The sequence below is a fragment of the Narcine bancroftii genome, chromosome 9 (assembly GCF_036971445.1).
Source record: "Narcine bancroftii isolate sNarBan1 chromosome 9, sNarBan1.hap1, whole genome shotgun sequence".
Lineage (NCBI taxonomy): Eukaryota > Metazoa > Chordata > Chondrichthyes > Torpediniformes > Narcinidae > Narcine > Narcine bancroftii.
The window spans coordinates 19,231,266-19,251,104 of record NC_091477.1 but is presented as its reverse complement, the minus strand read 5'-3'; the positions used below and the strand labels follow the sequence as shown (position 1 = coordinate 19,251,104).

Genomic DNA, 19,839 nt, shown 5'->3' with positions numbered 1-19,839 from the left:
ATTGAATTGATGGAGGAATTGAATTTAGTTGAAATATGGCAGCAAATTCACCCGACTGAGAAAGATTATTCTTTTTATTCTGCTCATCATGAGTCATTTTCTAGAATAGATCTTTTTTTGGTATCGGCTCATTTACAAGGTAGGGCTGACTATGCAGAATATAAGAGTAGAATTTTGTCAGATCATTCTTTGTTGTTGATTTCTTGCGAGGTTGCCGAGAAGGTGGAAACTACTTATCGTTGGAGGTTTAATGAGATGTTGTTAAGGCGGCCTAAATTTACTTTGTTTTTAAGGAATCAGATAAAATTTTTCTTAGAGACGAATGAGAGATTGGTACAAAGTAGATTTACATTGTAGGACACTTTGAAAGCATATCTATGAGGTCAAATCATTAATTACACAGTGAAAGTGAAGAAGCAATGTAAGGCAGAGCTTTTGAAGTTAGAGAAAGAAATTGCAGATTTGGAGAAAAAGTCTCAGAAGAATGCAACAGAAGATAATAAGATACAGTTATCTAATTTGAAGCTTCGTTATAATACGAAGCAGACTTACAATTAGGAGAGATTGACTTTGAGATCAAAACAGTGTTATTATGAATTAGGGGAAAGGGCGCATGAAGTATCGGGATGGCAAATGAAGTCTGAACAAGCTTCTAGAACAATTAATGCAGTACGGGGAAGGAAATGTAGGTATTACTCATAAATCACAGGAGATTAATAAGGTATTTCGTGCTTTTTATCGGAACTTGTATACATCTGAAAGGACTGAGAATATTGAACAGATTGATATGTTTTTGTCCAAATTGAATTTACCTTTATTGGACGAGAATGATATAAAATTATTAGATGCTCCATTACTGATTTTGAACTTAAAGAGGCATTACCATCAATGCTGAGTGGTAAATCACCTGGGGAAGATGGGTTTACAACAGAATTTTACAAAGAATTTCATGATCTGTTGTTCCTGGTGTCTAAGGATGTATTGAAACAGGCTATGGATACAGGTTTATTCCCTGAGTCATTTTCAAGAGTACTGATAACAGTTATACCAAAGAAAGACAGAGATGAATTAAAGGTTGTATCATATAGACCTATATCTTTATTGAATGTAGATTAAAAAATTGTAGCAAAAGTCTTAGCAAATAGATTGGCTAATTTTTTACCAAAATTGGTACATATAGATAAGACAGAATTTACTAAGAATAGATATTTGGCCGATAATAATACTAAATTGCTTACAATAATCAATGCGTCAAGACACCAACTCAACCAGCCAATGATGTTGGTGCTAAACGCTGAAAAGGCTTTTGACCGTGTGGAGTAGAAATGTTTGTTTAAAGGTCTGGAGAGATTTAAATTTGGACCACTCTTTATTGGTTGGGTTAAGGCATTATAAACTAATCCTTCTGCATGGGTGGTGATGAATGGTCAGGTTTCGCAGGTATTTAATTTGTTTAGATCAACTAGACAGGGCTACCCATTGTCACCAGCCTTAAGCATTGGTTATAGAACCTTTAGCTCAGGCAATTAGACAAAATGTAAATATTAAGGGTATTATGGTTGGACAACGGGAGTATAAAATTAATTTATTTGCAGATGATGTGTTGATATATTTATTTCAACCTAAGAATTCTTTAGGGGCTTTACCAGATTTATTAAAAATTTATGGATCAATGTCAGGATATAAGGTGAATTGGGTTACGAGTGAGATATTACCTATATCTGATGAGGATTACTCGGATTGTAAATGGATGGATAAGATTAAGTATCTGGGTGTAATTGTTGATAATGAATATAAAAATCTATAGGGTTTAAATTACTTGCCATTGATAAATAAGATTAAGCTAGACTTAAATAGATGGAAAGATTTACCACTAACATTGATTGGTCGGGTAAATTGTATCAGAATGTATATATACCCTCGTATGCATTATTTGTTTCAATCAATTCCAAGTCCTATACCAGGGAAATTTTTTAAGGAATTAAACAAAGCGATACTTTCTTTTTTGAGGAAAGATAAATTATCTTGAGTATCGATACAAAAACTGATGTGGACGTATAATTTGGGAGGTCTCCAATTACTACATTTTCAAAATTATTATCAGACAGCACAGTTGAAGTTTATTAATAGATTGTTTGATATTGATCAGCCACTGATGTGGGCTTATATGGAAATGGATCAGATACAGGAAAGATCAATACATAATTTTATATATAAATGGAATTCTTTGCTTTAGCAAACATATAAGTTACCCATGAATCATTTGTTTAAAGAATGGAGTAAGTGGCATCAATCCATAGGTTTGGAGGGTGTATGTTCAATTAAAACTTCGTTATATCAGAATCAGTTCATTCCTTTTTCTATGCATAACCCTTATTTGAAGGAGTGGGATTCAAAGGGTCTGGTACTAGTTGAAGATTATTTTGAAGCAGGTTTATTTCTTTCATTTTATAGACTTAGAGACAAGTTTGGTATATCACAGAATATTTGTTTGCTTATTATCAAGTACATGATTTTTTTAATGAAGTGTTTTGGTCAGTAAATCGAAGTTTGAGATGTTATTTGTGGATAAGGGAAAGAAAGGGTTTGTTTCGGAAATATATTCGTTGTTGCAGGTAAAAATGAAGAAGGCAGGTGTATTGAGACTAAGAGATAAATGGGAACAGGAGTTATCTGCTTCTATTTCTGAGGAAGAATGGTCAGGTCTGTGTTTGCATAGTGTTACTAAATTAGTTAATGGGCTTTATAGTTTAGTTAACTATAATTTTTTGCATCAGCTATATTTAACTCCTGAAAAGTTAAAGAGATACAATTTTAGTGATTCTGATTTGTGTTTTTGATGTGGAGATCAGATAGGTACTTTTGTCCACTCAGTGTGGGATTGTGTAAAAGTCAAACCTTTTTGGGAAAAGATTACAAATTTTTGCGAGGTCTATTCCAAACAAATTTACATGTGGATCCATGGTTGTGTTTATTAGATTATATGAATCCATTAACAGGGCATTTGAATAAACCTCAGATTGCATTTATTCAATTGAGTTTGGCAGTGGCTAGGAAATGTATAGCAGTAACCTGGAAAAATGATGTGGAATTAAATATACAAAGATGGCATAATGAAATTTCATCATGCTTACGCTTAGAGAAAATTACATATAATTTGCGAAATAATTATTCTTTTTTAAAAAAAATGTGGAGTTTGTATTTGGAACATTTGAATTTAGATGTTAAGTAATCTTTTAATTTTGTTTTGATTATTGCTTTGATATATTGCAACTTAACCCACTTAGAATTTATGTAAAGATTTTGTATATGTACGTTATCCTCCGGGTTGGGGGGGTGGGATAATAAGGGGTGGGATAGTGGGATGAGTGGGTACAGGGGGTAGGTTTAGGGGTTTTTTTTTGTATTTGATTTTGTATTATGTATCTTGAAAAATTTTAAATAATTTTTTAAAAATAAAAAAAAACCTCAAATCCACCAAGCTCCTCAATCTCACATACAATAAGGCCAAGTGCATAGTTTGCACAACCTGCTTTGCCATCCTTGTTGAGAACGAAGTAATTGGTCCAGACCCTGACTACAAGCGCCAACTCCTAGAACTGCCCCTCCCACAAAACCTTAAGGCCCTAAAAAAGGTGTTTGGCCTTTTTCTCTTATTATGCCCAGTGGGTCCCTAACTATGCAGACAAGGCCCGCCTCCGTGTCAAATCCACCTCTTTCCCTCTGATGCTAGAGGCCTGTGATTCAAAGCAGATATTGCCAAGGACACAATGCACATGGTGGATGAATCCACCCCATTCCAGGTGGAAAGCGACGCATCAGAGTTCAGTCTGCCTTCTACCCTTATCCAGACGGGCAGGACTGTTGCTTTCTTTTCTCGCACTCCAGGGCCCCAAACTTCAACAGTCCTCTGTTAAGAAGGAGGCCTGAGCCATTGTTGAGGCAGTGTGGCACTGGAGACATTAGTTAGCTAGTGTCACGAGCCCAAAGGACCCCAAAACCCAGCAGCAATCGACATTCACCAAGACAAGGAGCTATTTAAACAAAAGTTGTTTTTAATTATCTCTAAACATGAAAACAGAATCAAATTTTAACTTAACTCTATTAACTTAACTAAACCCAACTTAACCCCCCTTCTAATTCTCAGCACACGTATACGAAATATGTGTATAAATTTAAGAAAATTCTTTGGTTCACAGTTCAATCTCACTTCTTCATCCATGTTCTCTGGTTGCAGGCAATTCTTAGACTGTGCACAGAATTTAACATGTATAAAGTTCATTAGGCTTTGGTGCTTGAAAGGTAAATGTTTACTGCTCAGGAAGGTTATTTGTAGGTTTGCAGAGAGTGATTTGTTGTTTCAGGATTTCCACAACTGAGGTATCACCATTAGTCACATCAATGTCTTGCTGATGAAACTTGCCCCATCACGGTTCTCCAGATGATAACCTTTTTCTTTCAGCCCACCACAGAGTTCCTTCCTGGCTGACAGTCTGGAGTTTTCAGTTTCACTTCCAAAAATCAATCAATAAATCAATCAATCAATCAATCTCTCTCTCTCTCTCTCTCTCTCTCTCTCTCTCTCTCTCTCCAACTGCAAGAAAGCCAATATGACTCTCTTACTTGCAAAACCCCTGAATTCTTCAGTATTTCAAATAAGATCTGTTTTAAAGTGTGTGTATGTATTTAACCTACTCTAATTTTACCAATTTATCTCCCAAATACATCTGCCACATATTCCATCACACTGGTAAATGAGTCACACTGCTAACTAACCAATGGGCTGTTGCATTGATGTTCAACAATCAGCAGCGGGGGTATAATCAAGAACGACAAGATATTGAGGTGGAGAATCGAACTGTCCACCAACAATTATGATATCATATACTGATCGGGGAACTCAATAAGCCTTCTGATACCCTATTTCACGGAACTTGTGCCAGTGCACAGATTGACAACATTTAAGCCCCTCACAATGATTTCTGCCACCCTGGAATTACCAGATTCTTTCACTTCATCAAATCCTGCAACCTGCCATACTCCATTGAATGTCAATGTCCAAAAGTTTCCAGGCCTACGCAGAGTGCAAACCACACTTCTAGCAGCTAGACAGAGCACAGTTGATAAAGGCCACCTGTCCCTTTGAATGCCTGAGTGTCGACTTCAAAGGACCCCTACCCTTCACGGACCACAATGTGTACTTCCTCAATGTTATTGGTAAGTATTCCTGTTTTCCGTTTGCCATCTCCTGCTCTGACATGACAGCTGTCACAGTAATCAAGGCCCTGCGCAGTCTCTTCACTCTATTTGGCGTACCCAGGTATATTCATAATGACCAGGGGTCCTCTTTCATGAGCGATGAGCTACACCAGTACCTACTGGCCAGAGGCATTGCCACGAGTGTGACCACCAGCTACAACCCCCGGGTGAACAGGCAAATGGAAAGGGAGAATGCCACAGTCTGAAAGCCATCCTCCTAGCCCTATAGCCTAGGGGCCTTCCAGTCTCCAGCTGGCAAGATGTCCTTCCAGAGGCACTCCACTTCATCAGGTCTCTGTCACAACTTTTCTGCTGCCACAAATGCCACACTGCATGAACGTATATTATCCTTTCCCATGAAATCTGTAACTGGGACCTCACTGCCAGTGTGGTTGAAATCTCCAGGGCCAGTCCTACTTCGGAAACATGTGAGGAACCATAGGTCCAACCCTCTGGCCAAAAGGGTCCACCTCCACTTTGCCAGCCTCCCCTAGGCCTAAGTGGCGTACACTAATGGGGAGGAGGACACTGTTTCCATTAGGGATTTGGTGCCTTCAGGAGCCCTGGAGAGCTTCACTGATCACTCTACAACCCCTCACCCCAACCCATCCATGATGTACCAGGGCCATGGCACATTATCTCACCACCAACAGTGGACACACCAGACTCGTCGCCACATACCCACCAGCCCAACGCCGGCGATTGCACATAGACGCCCCATAATGCCCATGACACCTCTACTGAGCCACAGCTGCAGCCCAAATTTGACAGTCACAGCAAAAAAAAAGTTAATTTTTAACTGTATCATCACCACTTCACCATGCCAGACTCTATAAAAATCAAGGGATGAATGTGGTAAACCACTGTATGTATATATTTGTCTGATTAGGCACACCCATTGGCCCACTATGCCTGTGGGTCCTCCCTCAGGCTCCAGAATGTTCCACAGCCCTTCCCAGTGCAGAAGTCAAGCAGCATGGATGTGGTTTTGTTCCAAAGCTAATAAAAAACCGTCAGTTTGTTCAACTTCAGTCTTTTGAAGTTATTGATGGTGCATTATTATGATTATCAAATATCTTCCAAACAAAGCTATTTGAAGAATAGTTGATGCATGAAGGGGATTAATTAAGGTGCAATAAGTGGAAACTAGTTCAAAATTGTCTCCCTTTGTGGAACATAAATATTTTCAAACTCTGAACAATTAAAACAAAAGAATAGGACTAAAAGTCTTTCCCTTTTCACGAGACATACACAATATTGAAAATGACTGGGTCAAGAACTAAGTCTTTACATTTTTCCCCCAATATAAAGGAATGCTTGGAATGTGCTGATCAGCAGCTTAGATATTGGTTAATTTGGGGGATTTGTTGTGATGGTGCTGGGTGTGTGGAATTCTGATTGTTGAACTGCAGTGGGTTGTGGTTAATTTTAACACAGGAAATTAGGTCAGGCACAATGAAAAGAAACTTTTGTCCCACAGAAAATTAGGGCATATAGGAGGACAGCAAATTAGCAGCAGTCCCTGAAACCTGCTCGATCATTCAATAAGATCATGGGCCAATTTGTAACCAAACTTCCCACATCAAACTAAAATGGGGGAAAATGTTTCACACATTCAATACATTTGGTGAGAAGAAGTACTTTCTAATTGCATTCCACAAGCCCAACCTCAGATTTTTAAAATTATGCCCACATCTTCTTGGCTTCTTCAAACTCTAGTAGCATCAAACTGCACCAGAACATCCAAAAATTCTCAATGAATTTATCCTTTTAATGTCCCACGACAACAGATCTAATTAATGCAATCCCTTCTTATAGTTTAATCTTGAGGTTCTGTTAAATTTTGGTGCTCAGCACTACATGCACACATTCTACAATGCAAGTCCCCAGAACATTAAACAATATCCAAGTGTGAGTAATTCCAGGCAATAAGTACCATAGAAAACTTCCCCTTGATATTCAGGTATTGTAGACATACAGTAAAACATCGCTAGAACGCGGTAGTTGGGGTCCAAGATTTCATGCGCATTGCAGCCAAATCACAGAACAGATGCAGGGGCAGCCATTGCGGGACGTCAGGGCAGGGGAAGCCAGCGTGGGACATCAGGGCAGGGGTGGCTGGTGCGGGTCATCAGGGCAGGGGCGGCCATTGGGGGACATCAGGGCAGGGGCAGCCTCCGTGGGATGTCAGGACAGGGGCGGCCAGTGCGGGACATCAGGGCAGGGGCGGCCACTGCAGGACTGGAGCTCTGCTAATGCTAGACATATCAGCCTCAGAGCCTTTGCAAAAGCTTTCGAGAATGCGCAAGAGACATCACTAATGGATTGTTGTTTACAAAAAGGCAACAGATGGAAGAACTTGTTGGAGCTGCAGATTGTCTGGAGTAGAACTTACTGTTTAAGAGGGTCATGTGGTTTTCCAAGCTGAGAGAGAGTCAAAAAGGCTTTTTCTCAGAGAGAGAGAGAGAAAGATGAGTTTTGCAGTGATACCGTCAGCAGCAGCAGCTGGGACTGGAACAGGACAAGCTGGAATGCTTGTGGAAAAACCCCATTTGGAAGATGGCTTGTGAGTGCTTGGTTCAGCCTGGTCAAAGCCCTTGTGGTTCATGCAAGAGGGGAGGACTGCCTGCTCAATGTTTCACTTGAAATAAGAGAAACAAAAAGGAACTCTGTGGTGACCTGAAAGAAAGAGGTTATCATCTGGAAAACCTTGATGGGCAAGTTTCTTTGGCAAGACAATAAAGTGGCTGATTAAAAAAGGAATCAGTTGTGGGTGTCCAGCGAACAACAAATCTCTGAAAATTGACAAGAACATTCCTGAGTGGTAACTATTTACCTTTCAAGCACCAAAACCTGGTGAAGTTTATAAATGTTAAATTTTGTGCACAGTATAAGAATTGCCTCCAACCAGTGAACCTGGAGAAATGAGAAGTGAGATTGGACTGTGAATCAAAGAACTTTTCTGAACTTACACACACATTACATACACATGTACTTAGAATTAGAAGGGGGCTAAATTAGGTTAGTTAAGTTAATGGTGATAAGTTAAAGTGTGATTCTGTTTTTTCATGTTTAAAGATAATTAAAAGCAACTTTTATTTCAGTAACCATTTTTCTTGGTGTATATCTATTGCAGCTGGGTTTTGGGGTCCTCTGGGCTTGTAACAACCACCAAACCTAATATTCTGTCTGGGCACTCTCCAACCAGGTGGTATTAATATAGTCTTCTCCAATTTCTGTCACATCCATTCCCTAAGTATCTCTCTTTCTCAATAGCTCTAATTCCTTTCCTCCAGCTCCCAACCCCTTCCCATCCTAGTTCATTCAGAATGCTACACCTCACCTGATCACTTAGCTTTTTTCTCTTCTATCCTCCCATCTCTATCCACCCCTTCCTGTTAATTTGTGCTTCTCTCCCTGTCCCCTCCTCCCTCCACACTTCTCACCTTTCCCCTCCATTTAATTTCAATGCTTGGTCTCTTTTTTGCTTGTACCTTGAAGAAGGGTTCAGGTCCAAACCCTTTACTTCCTATAGAAGATGTGTGACTTGCTGTGTTTCTTCTGCGTGTTCATATTTTGCAGTCATTCTTATTTTTTACTTTTTCCCTCATCTTTTGTTTTAATTTCATTGAATTATTTCATTGTTTCATCTCTAATACACAAGGCAGATATGAAATAATTTCACCTTCTGTCATTAGATTCAGATGTCAAAAAATAATGCACTCTTTTTGGCTCTCTTTTCATCTGCTTGAATACAGCTTCCCTTGATACACCTGAATTATATCCAGTGGGTTATTTTTCACCATTTCTTGTAAAATTCAGTTGCTAATCCATTTCACCTTGTCTTGCAATACAGGGTATTTGATATTTTGTACAATGTGATCTCAAATTATTACTCTGTACAGTTCACATTATTTTTGAATGATTTCTACTATTATGAAGAATTGTTCCAATTACAAGTGAAATCATGTATCTCTTTATATCTCTGTGTACGCATTGTGATTTTCCTGATAGAATGATTCTGAGGAAGTTACTTTTCAGTTTCTAATTAGAATTTAAGATAGTTCTTGTATTTGAGATTTTAAGGCCTTGAGTATTTCTCCTGTTATGTATGTAACTGTGCCTTTCAATATTGCTGAGAACCATGGAGCCATAGATCATTATAGTTCAGAAAACAGGCCCTTCAGCCTTTCTAGGCTATATCAAACTTTCATACCCCACCCATCCAAACTTTTCTTAAATGTGAAAATTGAGCCCACATTCACCACTTCAGATGGCAGCTCATTCAACATTCCCACCACTTTCTGTGTGAAGAAGATCCTCCTAATGTTTGCCAAAAATTTTCCCCTTTCATCCTTAAACCATGTTCTCTGGTTTGTATCTCATCTAACCTCAGTGGAAAAAAGCTTGCTTGCATTTATTCTATCTAAACCCCTCATAATTTTGTATCCCTCTATCAAATCTTCCCTCATTCTTCTTCACTCCATGGAATAAAGTCCTAACCTGTTTAAGCTTTCCCTCTAACTTAATTCTTGAAGTCCCAGTAACATCCTAGTAAATTTTCTCTTATTGATATCCTTCCTATAGTTAGGTGTCCAAAATTCCACACAATATTCCAAATTTGGCCTCACCAATGTCTTATACAACTTTACTATAACATCCCAACTCTTACGCTCAATACTTTGATTTATGAAGGCCAATATGTTAAAAACTCTATTTATAATCCTATCTACTTATGACATCACTTTTATGGAAATATATATCTGTATTCCTAGATCCGTCTGTTCTACCACACTCCTTAGTACCCTACCATTTACTGTATATGCCCTATCTTGGTTTGCTCTTCCAAAATTCAACACCTCACACTTATCTGCATTAAATCCTATCTGCCATTTTTCAGTTCATTTTTCAATTTGGTCCAGAGCCCTCTGAAAGCTTTGAAAGCCTTCTTTGATGTTGACAACGCCCCCAACCTTTGTGTTGTCTGAAAGCCTGCTGATTTAATTTACAACATTGTTATCCAAACCATTGATATAGATGACAAACAATAACTTTTCTGAACACATGCTGCCAGCATACCTTGCAGACAACTGACCATTCTGTGGATATGAACTTTCACGTCACACAAAACCGTAATCCGGGTTGGATACAGAATCATGTCCAGGAGTTGAATCATTTTTCCATGTTTTTATCTGCTACCAAATCCAATTTAAGTAAAAATATGGAAACAAGAGAAAATACAAATTGTATGAGATTCAAGATTTTCATTCAGGGTTCCCCATCTGATGCAATGATGTGCAAAGAACCTTGGACTTACAGAGTAGCATCCTATAGTGACTGATACATGCTTGGATACTAAATCTATAATTTACTCTATTGACACCCCTCATAATTTTGTAGCCCTCTATCAAATTTCCCCTAATTTTTCTTTGCTCCAGGGAATAAAGCCTAACATGCATGGTGCTGTTTAAGTACTTGCCGAAGCATTTCCCTAACTGTACTTGGCTTCCTTCGATGATCATTTTGTGCTTGCCTGGTTATCCTTCAGGCTCCATCCTCATTCCTCTCAAGCAAATCTGGTGTTGCAATCACACCTGTAATTGTTGCTCTCTCCATATTCTCCACAATCATGAACAATCTGCCATTTCATCTTGTCACAACATACACCACAATATGTTCTTAACACTGAGCCCTCCTTTCTTTACTTAATCATGAGCCAAACCCCACGATTACTCATTCTGTCCTAATAATAGACGTACTCTGATTATCCTCAACATAATTAGAGTATATTATGAGTGTAATAATACTATTATTTGAATGACAATTTTTTGGCATTCAAGTAATAGTTTTAATACACTAATTATTACACCTTTCCATGTCCCTCATGATTCCATAAGCCTCTATAAGGTCCCCCCCCCCCCCCACCCTCCTCCGCTCTTAGGAAGGAAGTTGCATCTTATTCAACCCTCCTTATAATTCAAGCATACCAGTCACAAGACCCCTTTATAAATTGCAGCACCTGGGTAGCCCTCCTGTGACCTGGGTGCGATTACTGGGGAAAAGGCGCTGGAGCACCTTTAAAATTGAAGGGGGATGGACCTATTAAATCGCCAATCCAGCGATTTAAGGGGGTTCCCGCCCCCGCAATGCTGCATCATGCACTCACCAGAAGTACTGCCGGATGCTCAGATGCTGGCTGCCCGGTGACACATACACGCAAGCCCTGACGTCACCAGAATAAGCAGGTCAGCCATTTTCCTCTTCAAATCTCCTGTGGATGCAACCTACGTAAGTTTAATTGGGTTCATTGACTATCTCTAAGGTAGGTCAGGGACCCAGTTGGATTCTGACGAGGTTGACTGGCAAATTGCCCTGTTAACCCCCATTTTACACAGTAGTTTGAAAGGGCCTAGTAACATTCTAACTAATTTTTCATTTGCAGCTTAATGACAGCTAGGTGAGCAGAACTAACAAAATACTCAGTGTAGTCTCACCAATGTCCTCATATTACATCTAAATATAAATACAGTGACACCTTGTTAGAATGCAATTAATTCATTCATTAATCCGCGGAATCGCTTATAGCGCGGGTGTCTGTGGATCCCAAACTGCTAAGGGGTGGGCTGATGACAATCAGCTGGCGACCCAACTCCCCATGGCTTATAGACTACCTCCCTGCTGCCTGAGAGCCCCCTTCCCGCTGCCCCTGCCCCCTGGCATGGGTCATCGGGGCAGGCGCGGCCGGCGCAGGATGTTGGGGCAGGGGCAGCCACCACGGGACGTCAGGAAAATGCTTGATCTACTCTGTTCTAACTCAGTATCTGGTATGATGTAAACCCAAACTTCACCATGCCAGAGTCTATTAAAAAAATCAAGGGATGAATGTGGTAAACCACTGTATGTATATATTTGTCTGATTAGGCACACCCATTGGTCCACTATGCCTGTGGGTCCTCCCTAAGGCTCCAGAATGTTTCACAGCCCTTCCCAGTGCAGAACAGTCAGCACAGTATTTACACTAGAAGGGATAAGGACTTTAGATCCATATATATGTAATTTTGATATTATTATTAGCATTTTGTTTTACTATACTCGATGTTTTTGCAATTCAGAAATGATCAGGTCACTAGGCTCACTGAAGTTTTAAACCTGCCTGAAATGTTTCCAGATTTTTAATGACATTTTTCCATAAAAATGTATGAGAAAAAGATTTCAAAATTCCAATGATGCTCCACCAGTCTCCTGGTCTATTAACCATAACTTAATGGGTTAGTGAGAGTGACAGAATCATCCATGGTACTGCAACAATGAAAGTTCTACAGTTGGTTGTATGGTATTGAATGTTGCAGGTACTTACCAAGAACAAAGGCAGCCACGTAGTTTGATATATGTCCAAAGCCAATAAGGAAATTAAAAAGGCAGAATATTTCCCAGCTTGGAGAAAAAATTTGAAGAATACTGAATACACACTGGACAGCCATTGTTCCAAATAGAATAATCTTTCTTCCAAACCTAGAAATCAAATACAAATGATGATTCAACTTATGCCTGTGATTATACACATATCTTGCTTTTATTCTCTCAGTTACTTAATAGAAATGTTCCAAACAAAGATTTATGCACTTTGATGAATAAAAAGCAGGTATATACCAGAATTTCAGCTGGAACCAAGTTTTGCATGGACCAAAGCCTACCACACAGATAGCTTGTCATAAGTATAACCTGTCACGGAATTTAGAATATTTATTTTAAAAGACTTAAGCAAATATATACAAACAATATGATATTTTCTTATCAAACAATATAACATCCATATATATCTATATATATATAAAATAAAAATAAAGTATATTCCCCCTTTCCCAGATATTAAACCATAAAAGGTAATGGAAAAAAAAAACCCTAAAAATTAGCACAACCTAATTCATTCTCTTCTTTATTTATGTCAGGATGGTTTGTATCTTAACATTTCTTAACGCAGTGGGGTAGAGATCATATCTGTGCACCGATGTGCCTCAGGTACGGCTGCCACACTTCAATGAATGTGTCATACTTCTTTCTCAAGTTATAAGTAATCTCCTCCAGGGGAATGCAACTTTGCATTTCCGTACTCCATCATGTAATACTAAGTTGAGAGTTGGACTTCCATGCAACTGCAAAACAATACACTTCCTAGCTACCGACAAAGCAATGTTCACAAATTGAATTTGATATTTGGATAATCTAAACTGTAAACATATATACCAAATATGGCAAAATAAAATATCAATGCATTTGAATAAAGGTGGGGCTGTCTCCTAATACACCCTTAACCCAGAACTGACAACAGTTACCCATGACTAACAACAACGGGATCCTGCACACCTGGTGCCAGAAAGGGGTCAGGTGTATCAAGGACTGTTATGATCAAGGGCAACTAATGTCATTTGAGCAATTGAAAATTAAATTTTGGTTATCTAATAGAACATCATTCTATTTCCTACAACTGAGATCTTTCTTAAGAGACAAATTAGGACAAACAATGACTCTGTCGGAGTGTAGCGCCATGGAGGTTCTAATTCGACAAGGGAATGTATTTAAATTTATTTCTAGAATGTATTTCGTACTCCAAAGTGAGGGCCCAAAACTGGGATTACACTGGTCGAAGGAGAGGTGGGAGTCAGACATTGGTACAACGATTAATGTAAATTAGTGGGAAGACTTGTATCTAAACAATATGTCAGGGATTATCCATCTTAGATACATGCTGGTACAGTACAATTTCCTGCATCAGTTGCATCTCACACCGCAAAAATTGCATAAATCAAAGTCAGAAATATTGGATGTGTTTCAAATGCAGTGTAGTGGTTGGAACCTTTATCCACTTCACCTGGCTATGTACGAAGGTGCGATCTTCTAGGTAGTTCTGGGAGACATCTTAAAAAAAATGACAAAAGTTGAGTTTCCACAAGACCCAGAATCGTTCCTTCTGGGAGATATTAGTGAAGTACAGTTTAGATAATCTTGAATTAGTCTTGATGAAAGGTTTTGACTCAAATGTCAACAATTTTTTTTCTCCCACTGACTCTGCTCGACCCATTGAGTTCCTTCAGCAGATTGTTTTTTTTTTACTGTGGAATAATGACATATTTAAGGCGATCATATAACTTATCATACCCACTGGCATTACTGGTGGTGTGTTGGGGGGGGTGCAGACTGCACCAGGTGACACCAAAATGACTGTATATAAAATTTTTGTGCAGTGTTTCAACAGAAATATATTATTTTTTATGAAAATATCCCTGTAGTTAGTTATAACATCAAAAACATTTTTGGAAGCCCAGCTTACATGTATCAATATTCCTACAATGCTAAAACTCTATGCTAATTTACCTTTTGAACCTTCTAATGTGCTCTGGATAGAATTGTCATTATTACTTAAATACAATAATGGTTCGAGTCACATGGTTTTGTCTGCACGTGCTACAAGCACACGCTATTGTTTTTGTTGCTGCTGGTGTTTTTAAAGTCACTGCTTTTGTCAAATTTTCTAGTGTTTTAGCTACAATATTGTGGTAATTAGTATTTGTGAACCTAATCAGTAACATTTTTTGAGAATGAAGAAGTAATTAAAGGAAAAGGAGAAAAATCAAAAAGGGCTTCCACTCAGTTACTAATAATGTTGCAACTAATAAGGTTTTCTTATTGAATTTTAACTTTAACCACATGAAACTATGCAAATGTAAAAACATTTAGGTTGTGTGTATGAAATTGTAATTTAAAGGTGTAATTTTAATTTTGCTAGTTGTTTATCTCACTATTATTGCCATTATATTCAGTGATATATGGGAATTACGATTTATAAGTAATAAAAATCAAAAAGCATTACTAAGGATTCTGTATGGACAGGAGGAGCTTCATGAGGGGGTGGTGGAAGGTGACACCATGAGTCACTGCATTGGGTGACACCAACCCTGGTGACGCCACTGATCATACCCATAAAAACTGAAAGATTAACTTGACTTTAAATTCATTGTTGCCCTATGGTCTAAAATCTGCTGATCCTGGTATCTTTTAAAATATGATAGGTTCTACCATAACAACCTCTTAATTGAAAGAGACTCAGACTGCCCTTTAACCTCACACTGCTCTATGGTCAACAACAGTCTCTGCCCAACCACCTCCACAACCACAGCTTCTTGGAAGAAAACTGATTTTCTCAGTTTAAATTTATTTTTTTAAACTAAAATTTAGCATGGTAACAGGCCCTTTCTGCCATGAGCACATGCCACCCAACTACACCAATTAACTTACCAAGCCCGTCTGATTTTTTTAAAATGTGGGAGTAAACTGGAACACCCGGCGTAAACCCATGCAGACATGGGGAGTACATATAAATTCCTTACAGACAGTGCCAGATTTGAACTCGGGTGACTGGCGCAGGTCATTGCCTTGTGCTAAGCGTGCTGCTCTAGTTTATAACAAATTCAGTGAACAATTCCTTTAAAACTATGTTAACTCACTACTGATACCTGAGATAGACTTGAGATTTCTACTTCCACTAAGGCCTTAAAAATTTTATATGCCTTCAACATTCTCAGTCCTAAAGAAAATCACTCCAACCTACTCCACCCTTACTCAAACCTAATTTTTCCAACCCTGCTAATGTCTATAAATCTGCAATAATTAAGAAAAGAAAATGCTGGAAATCATCAGAAGTTTAGGCAGCATCTGCGGAAAGAGAAAATAAATTAATGTTTCAGGGTGAAGACCTTTCATCAGAAAGTGTGACATTTTGGGTCAATAATTCTGTTTCTCTCTTCAAAGATGATTTCTTACCTGTTAAGGATTTTCTCATTTTATTTCCAATTTACAGGATTTACAGTCTTTTTTTCTTTTGAATCCCTGTAAAGCTCCTCTGTATCTTGTCTTGTGCTCATTTATTTGTCTATTTTTAAAACCAATAATCTTCTATATCTTTTCTGCCCACAGAACTTATTGTATCTAATATTTCACATTTCTCCTCATTCCCCACTCTCCCACCAACTCCACCACTGTGAAGCCATAGACAAGGTCATCATCTGAACACTACACAAAGGTCCTCCACCTCCACACAAGTCACATTTTGATTTCCAATGAGCCCCTCTCTTATTACCTTTTTCTCCATATGTATTCATATAATGAAACAAAAGCTTTCTCTGATTTTACTTGCCTGTACAATTTTCATAGTCTGCACTTTCTACCACTCATTTAAACATTACAAAATGTTAGTACCTGTCAGAAACATTCATTGCTGCCTCACCCGATGTCATATACACATGTATAATGTACAGATGCACTAAAATTATCTTTTGCTGCAGCCAAACAGATATGCATGAAACACCAAATACCACAGAAAACATATAAATAACCAGAAATGCAAGGCAGAAGAATATATAATAAATATTAAAAGAGTAGTTGCAATTAGTTTGAGGTCAAGAAAATAAAGTGTCATTTCAGCCTTGCAAACAGATCTTTAGGTGGTCTTGAGGTACTCATTCAGGCTATTATGTGACTCCAAATTCACCAAGATGTGTGATTCTTAACTTTTCAGATATTGACCACAGAAGACCTCACTACAGAACATCTACAACTGATTTCCAAATGAGACATCAGCCAATATCAATGATTTTCCATTCAACATTATGTCAAGAATGGAGAAATTTGTGGATGATTCCATAGTATGCAGGCCTATTCTGGATATGTATAATAATTTTACACCTCATAATTCATCCAAACAGTATGTGTTTTCTGGCACAAAATTGTCACATAATAATGAACTGAAGCTGAAGACAACCTAATCATATTCATCCGACATTGAATAACACCATGATCCCCCACTGCACTTTTAATGGTGACCATTAAAAACAATTATGTGATGAGCTTCATGGTCTTGCATCATCTGGAGGAGCTTGACACTCATTGAAGCATTTTTGAATTGCACTATGGCAATTCCTACAAAGAGCAAACAATAATGACTTCAAAAATATTTTTTTTTAGCAAAATTACATAAAAGAAATAATTCACCTGTCTGACAACTGCCCAGAAATGAAAGAACCAGTCACCACTCCTATAAAGAACATCGACATAGATAATGGGGATTTCCAATCGTCATTGCATACCAAGTCCCACTGAAAAAGAAAAAAAATGAAGTGACCAAATATATAATCCTGGACAAGGATACCGCAAAAACAATTCACTACGCAGTATCAAAGAACAATAAGGATAGAAAAACTGAAAAATGTTTTCACTCAGAGATTGTGAATTTTTGGAATTATCTAGTTAATCATAGATTTTTTTCTCAGATAACCAAGGGAAATGGGTGTCAGGAGTGAAGGTCAAATTCACATTATTCAGCCAAAATGCATCCCCTCACATTTATCCGGATTGAAATCCATCTGCCACTTTTCTGCCCAACTCTGCATCCTGTCTCTATCCTCTTGTAAACTTCAACAACCTTCACTCTATCCACAACTCATCCAACCTTTGTGTCATCCACAAACTTACTGACCAATCCTTCCGCATCTTCATCCAGATCATTTATAAAAATCACAAAGAGCAGGGGTCCCGGAACAGATCCTTGCATCTCTCCACTAGTCACCGACCACCAGGCAGAATAGTTTGCTTCCACTACTACTCTCTGCATTCTTCCTACAAGCCAATTTTTTATCCACATAACCAAGGTTCCATTGATCCCAAGCCTCATGATTTTCTGGATGAATCTCTCATTGGGGACCTTGTCAAATGCCTTGCTAAAATCCATGTAGACCACATCTACTGACCAACCCTCATCAATTTTCTTTGTTACCTCCTCAAAAAACTCAGACTCATGACGTACAGCCTTCCCCTCACAAAGCCATGCTTACTATCCTTGAGTAGAATGTATTTCTCCAAATGCTCATAAGAATCTTCTCCGTAGGTTTGCCCACCACTGACATAAGGCTCTCCGGTCTATAATTCTCAGGATTCTCCTTATTATCTTTTTTAAACAAGGGGACTACATTTGCCATTCTCCAATCCTCCACTACCTCCTATGTGGCCAAAAATGATTGAAAGATCATAGGTATTTTGTTGTTGTTCATGCCAGGTCCATTCAACATCTCTATGTGTCAACTGTTTGAATTGGGCTGTCAGTTCACTGGAGTTGGGGATGATCTTGCCCAAGTAGTTCACCAAGTCCAGGAATCTTTGCAGGGTAACCACATTCATTGACACTGGCATTTCACTGATGGCCCTCATTTTGAAAGGATCCACCTTCAGGCCATTGATGGTGAACAGGTGTCCCACATTGCAGATTTGATTTCAATAGAACCTGCACTTGCAGGGTTGAGTCACAGGTTTACCTTCTGTGCCCGGTCAAGCACCTTCTTGAGGTTGGCATCATGCTCTCTTCTTGTGTTTTGGCACCTACTAGTATGTCGTTGACAATAATGGCACAGGGTACCTGGCAAAAATGTTTTCCGTGGACTTTTGAAATACGTCGCTAGCTAAATTGATGCCAAATGGAGTCCTCAGGAACCCATACCAACCAAATGTGGTCCTGAATATGGTCAATAGTGATGAGCAGTAGCCAAGCGAGACCTGCCAGAATGAGTTCATTGTATCCAGGTCTGAGAATATCATTGCACTGGTCATCTGTGTGGCAACTTTCTTTACAGTGCACATGGGGTAATGCGGTCTTCTCAGAACCGCATTGAGGTCTCATGGATTTATACAAATTTGGATCTCCTCTCTGTCTTTTTTCTTGGTGGCCACCATGGAGGACACCCATTCAATTGGTACCGAGACTGGAGGATGGCACCCAAGTCCTGCATTCTGTCCAGCTTGGCCTTGACCTTATCCTTTCATTGTTACTGGGATGCGGTCCATCAGACAGACTGCAGGTCTTACCTCCAGGATGAGCCGCATGGAGTACACCACTGGCAGCCTCCCCAGCTCATCTTTGAAAAATTCACCATACTCAGAAAAATATTTCTGTGAGAAATCATCCTTGGATGGACCTTTGTGCTGAATGAAATGAACCCCATGTCCATGCATGCATTGAGGCCTAGCAGAAGTATGACGTCCTCGAGGACCACAAAGAAGGTTAACATGTGGAGCTGTCCTTGTACAAAACACTGCAGCCATGCTGTGCCATTGGTCTGGATTCTGCTGCCTCCATAAGTAACTAGGCTTGTAGACTTGATGCATGGTTTGACTTGTTCTGTCTTTCTCAGCCAGTTAAATGACCTCAATGACATGACAATGAATTTGGCCCCAGTGTCAAGTTTTATCTCAGCCCAAGTAGTTTACCATGCCCAGGAATTGTTGCAGGCCAGCTACGTCCATTGGCACTGGAATTTCACTGACGGCCATCATCTTGGAATGATCTGCCTTCAGGCCATTGCTGGTGAACACATGACCCACATAACTGACTTGACTTCGACGGAACCTGCACTTGCAGGGGTTGAACTAATGATTTCCATGGATACAAAGGCCTCGTTGTTACCTCTAATTTGGCTTGCCTGCTGTCCTTGTCATGAGCCTATCAACATAGTACTCATTGTCAGGGTCGCTCACTCT

General features: G+C 39.0%; 1 protein-coding gene across 1 annotated transcript in view; it reads right to left on the bottom strand.

Annotated features, from left to right (window-relative positions):
- LOC138743249 (organic cation/carnitine transporter 2-like) overlaps positions 1-19,839 on the bottom strand; it is a 92,264-nt gene that overhangs the window by 50,972 nt on the left and 21,453 nt on the right. The window contains exons 2-3 of the mRNA XM_069898223.1: positions 17,305-17,408; positions 12,617-12,771 (exon numbers count right to left, since the gene is read on the bottom strand). Coding sequence (XP_069754324.1) covers positions 12,617-12,771; positions 17,305-17,408 — 259 coding nt within the window. The remainder of the gene's footprint in view (positions 1-12,616; positions 12,772-17,304; positions 17,409-19,839) is intronic.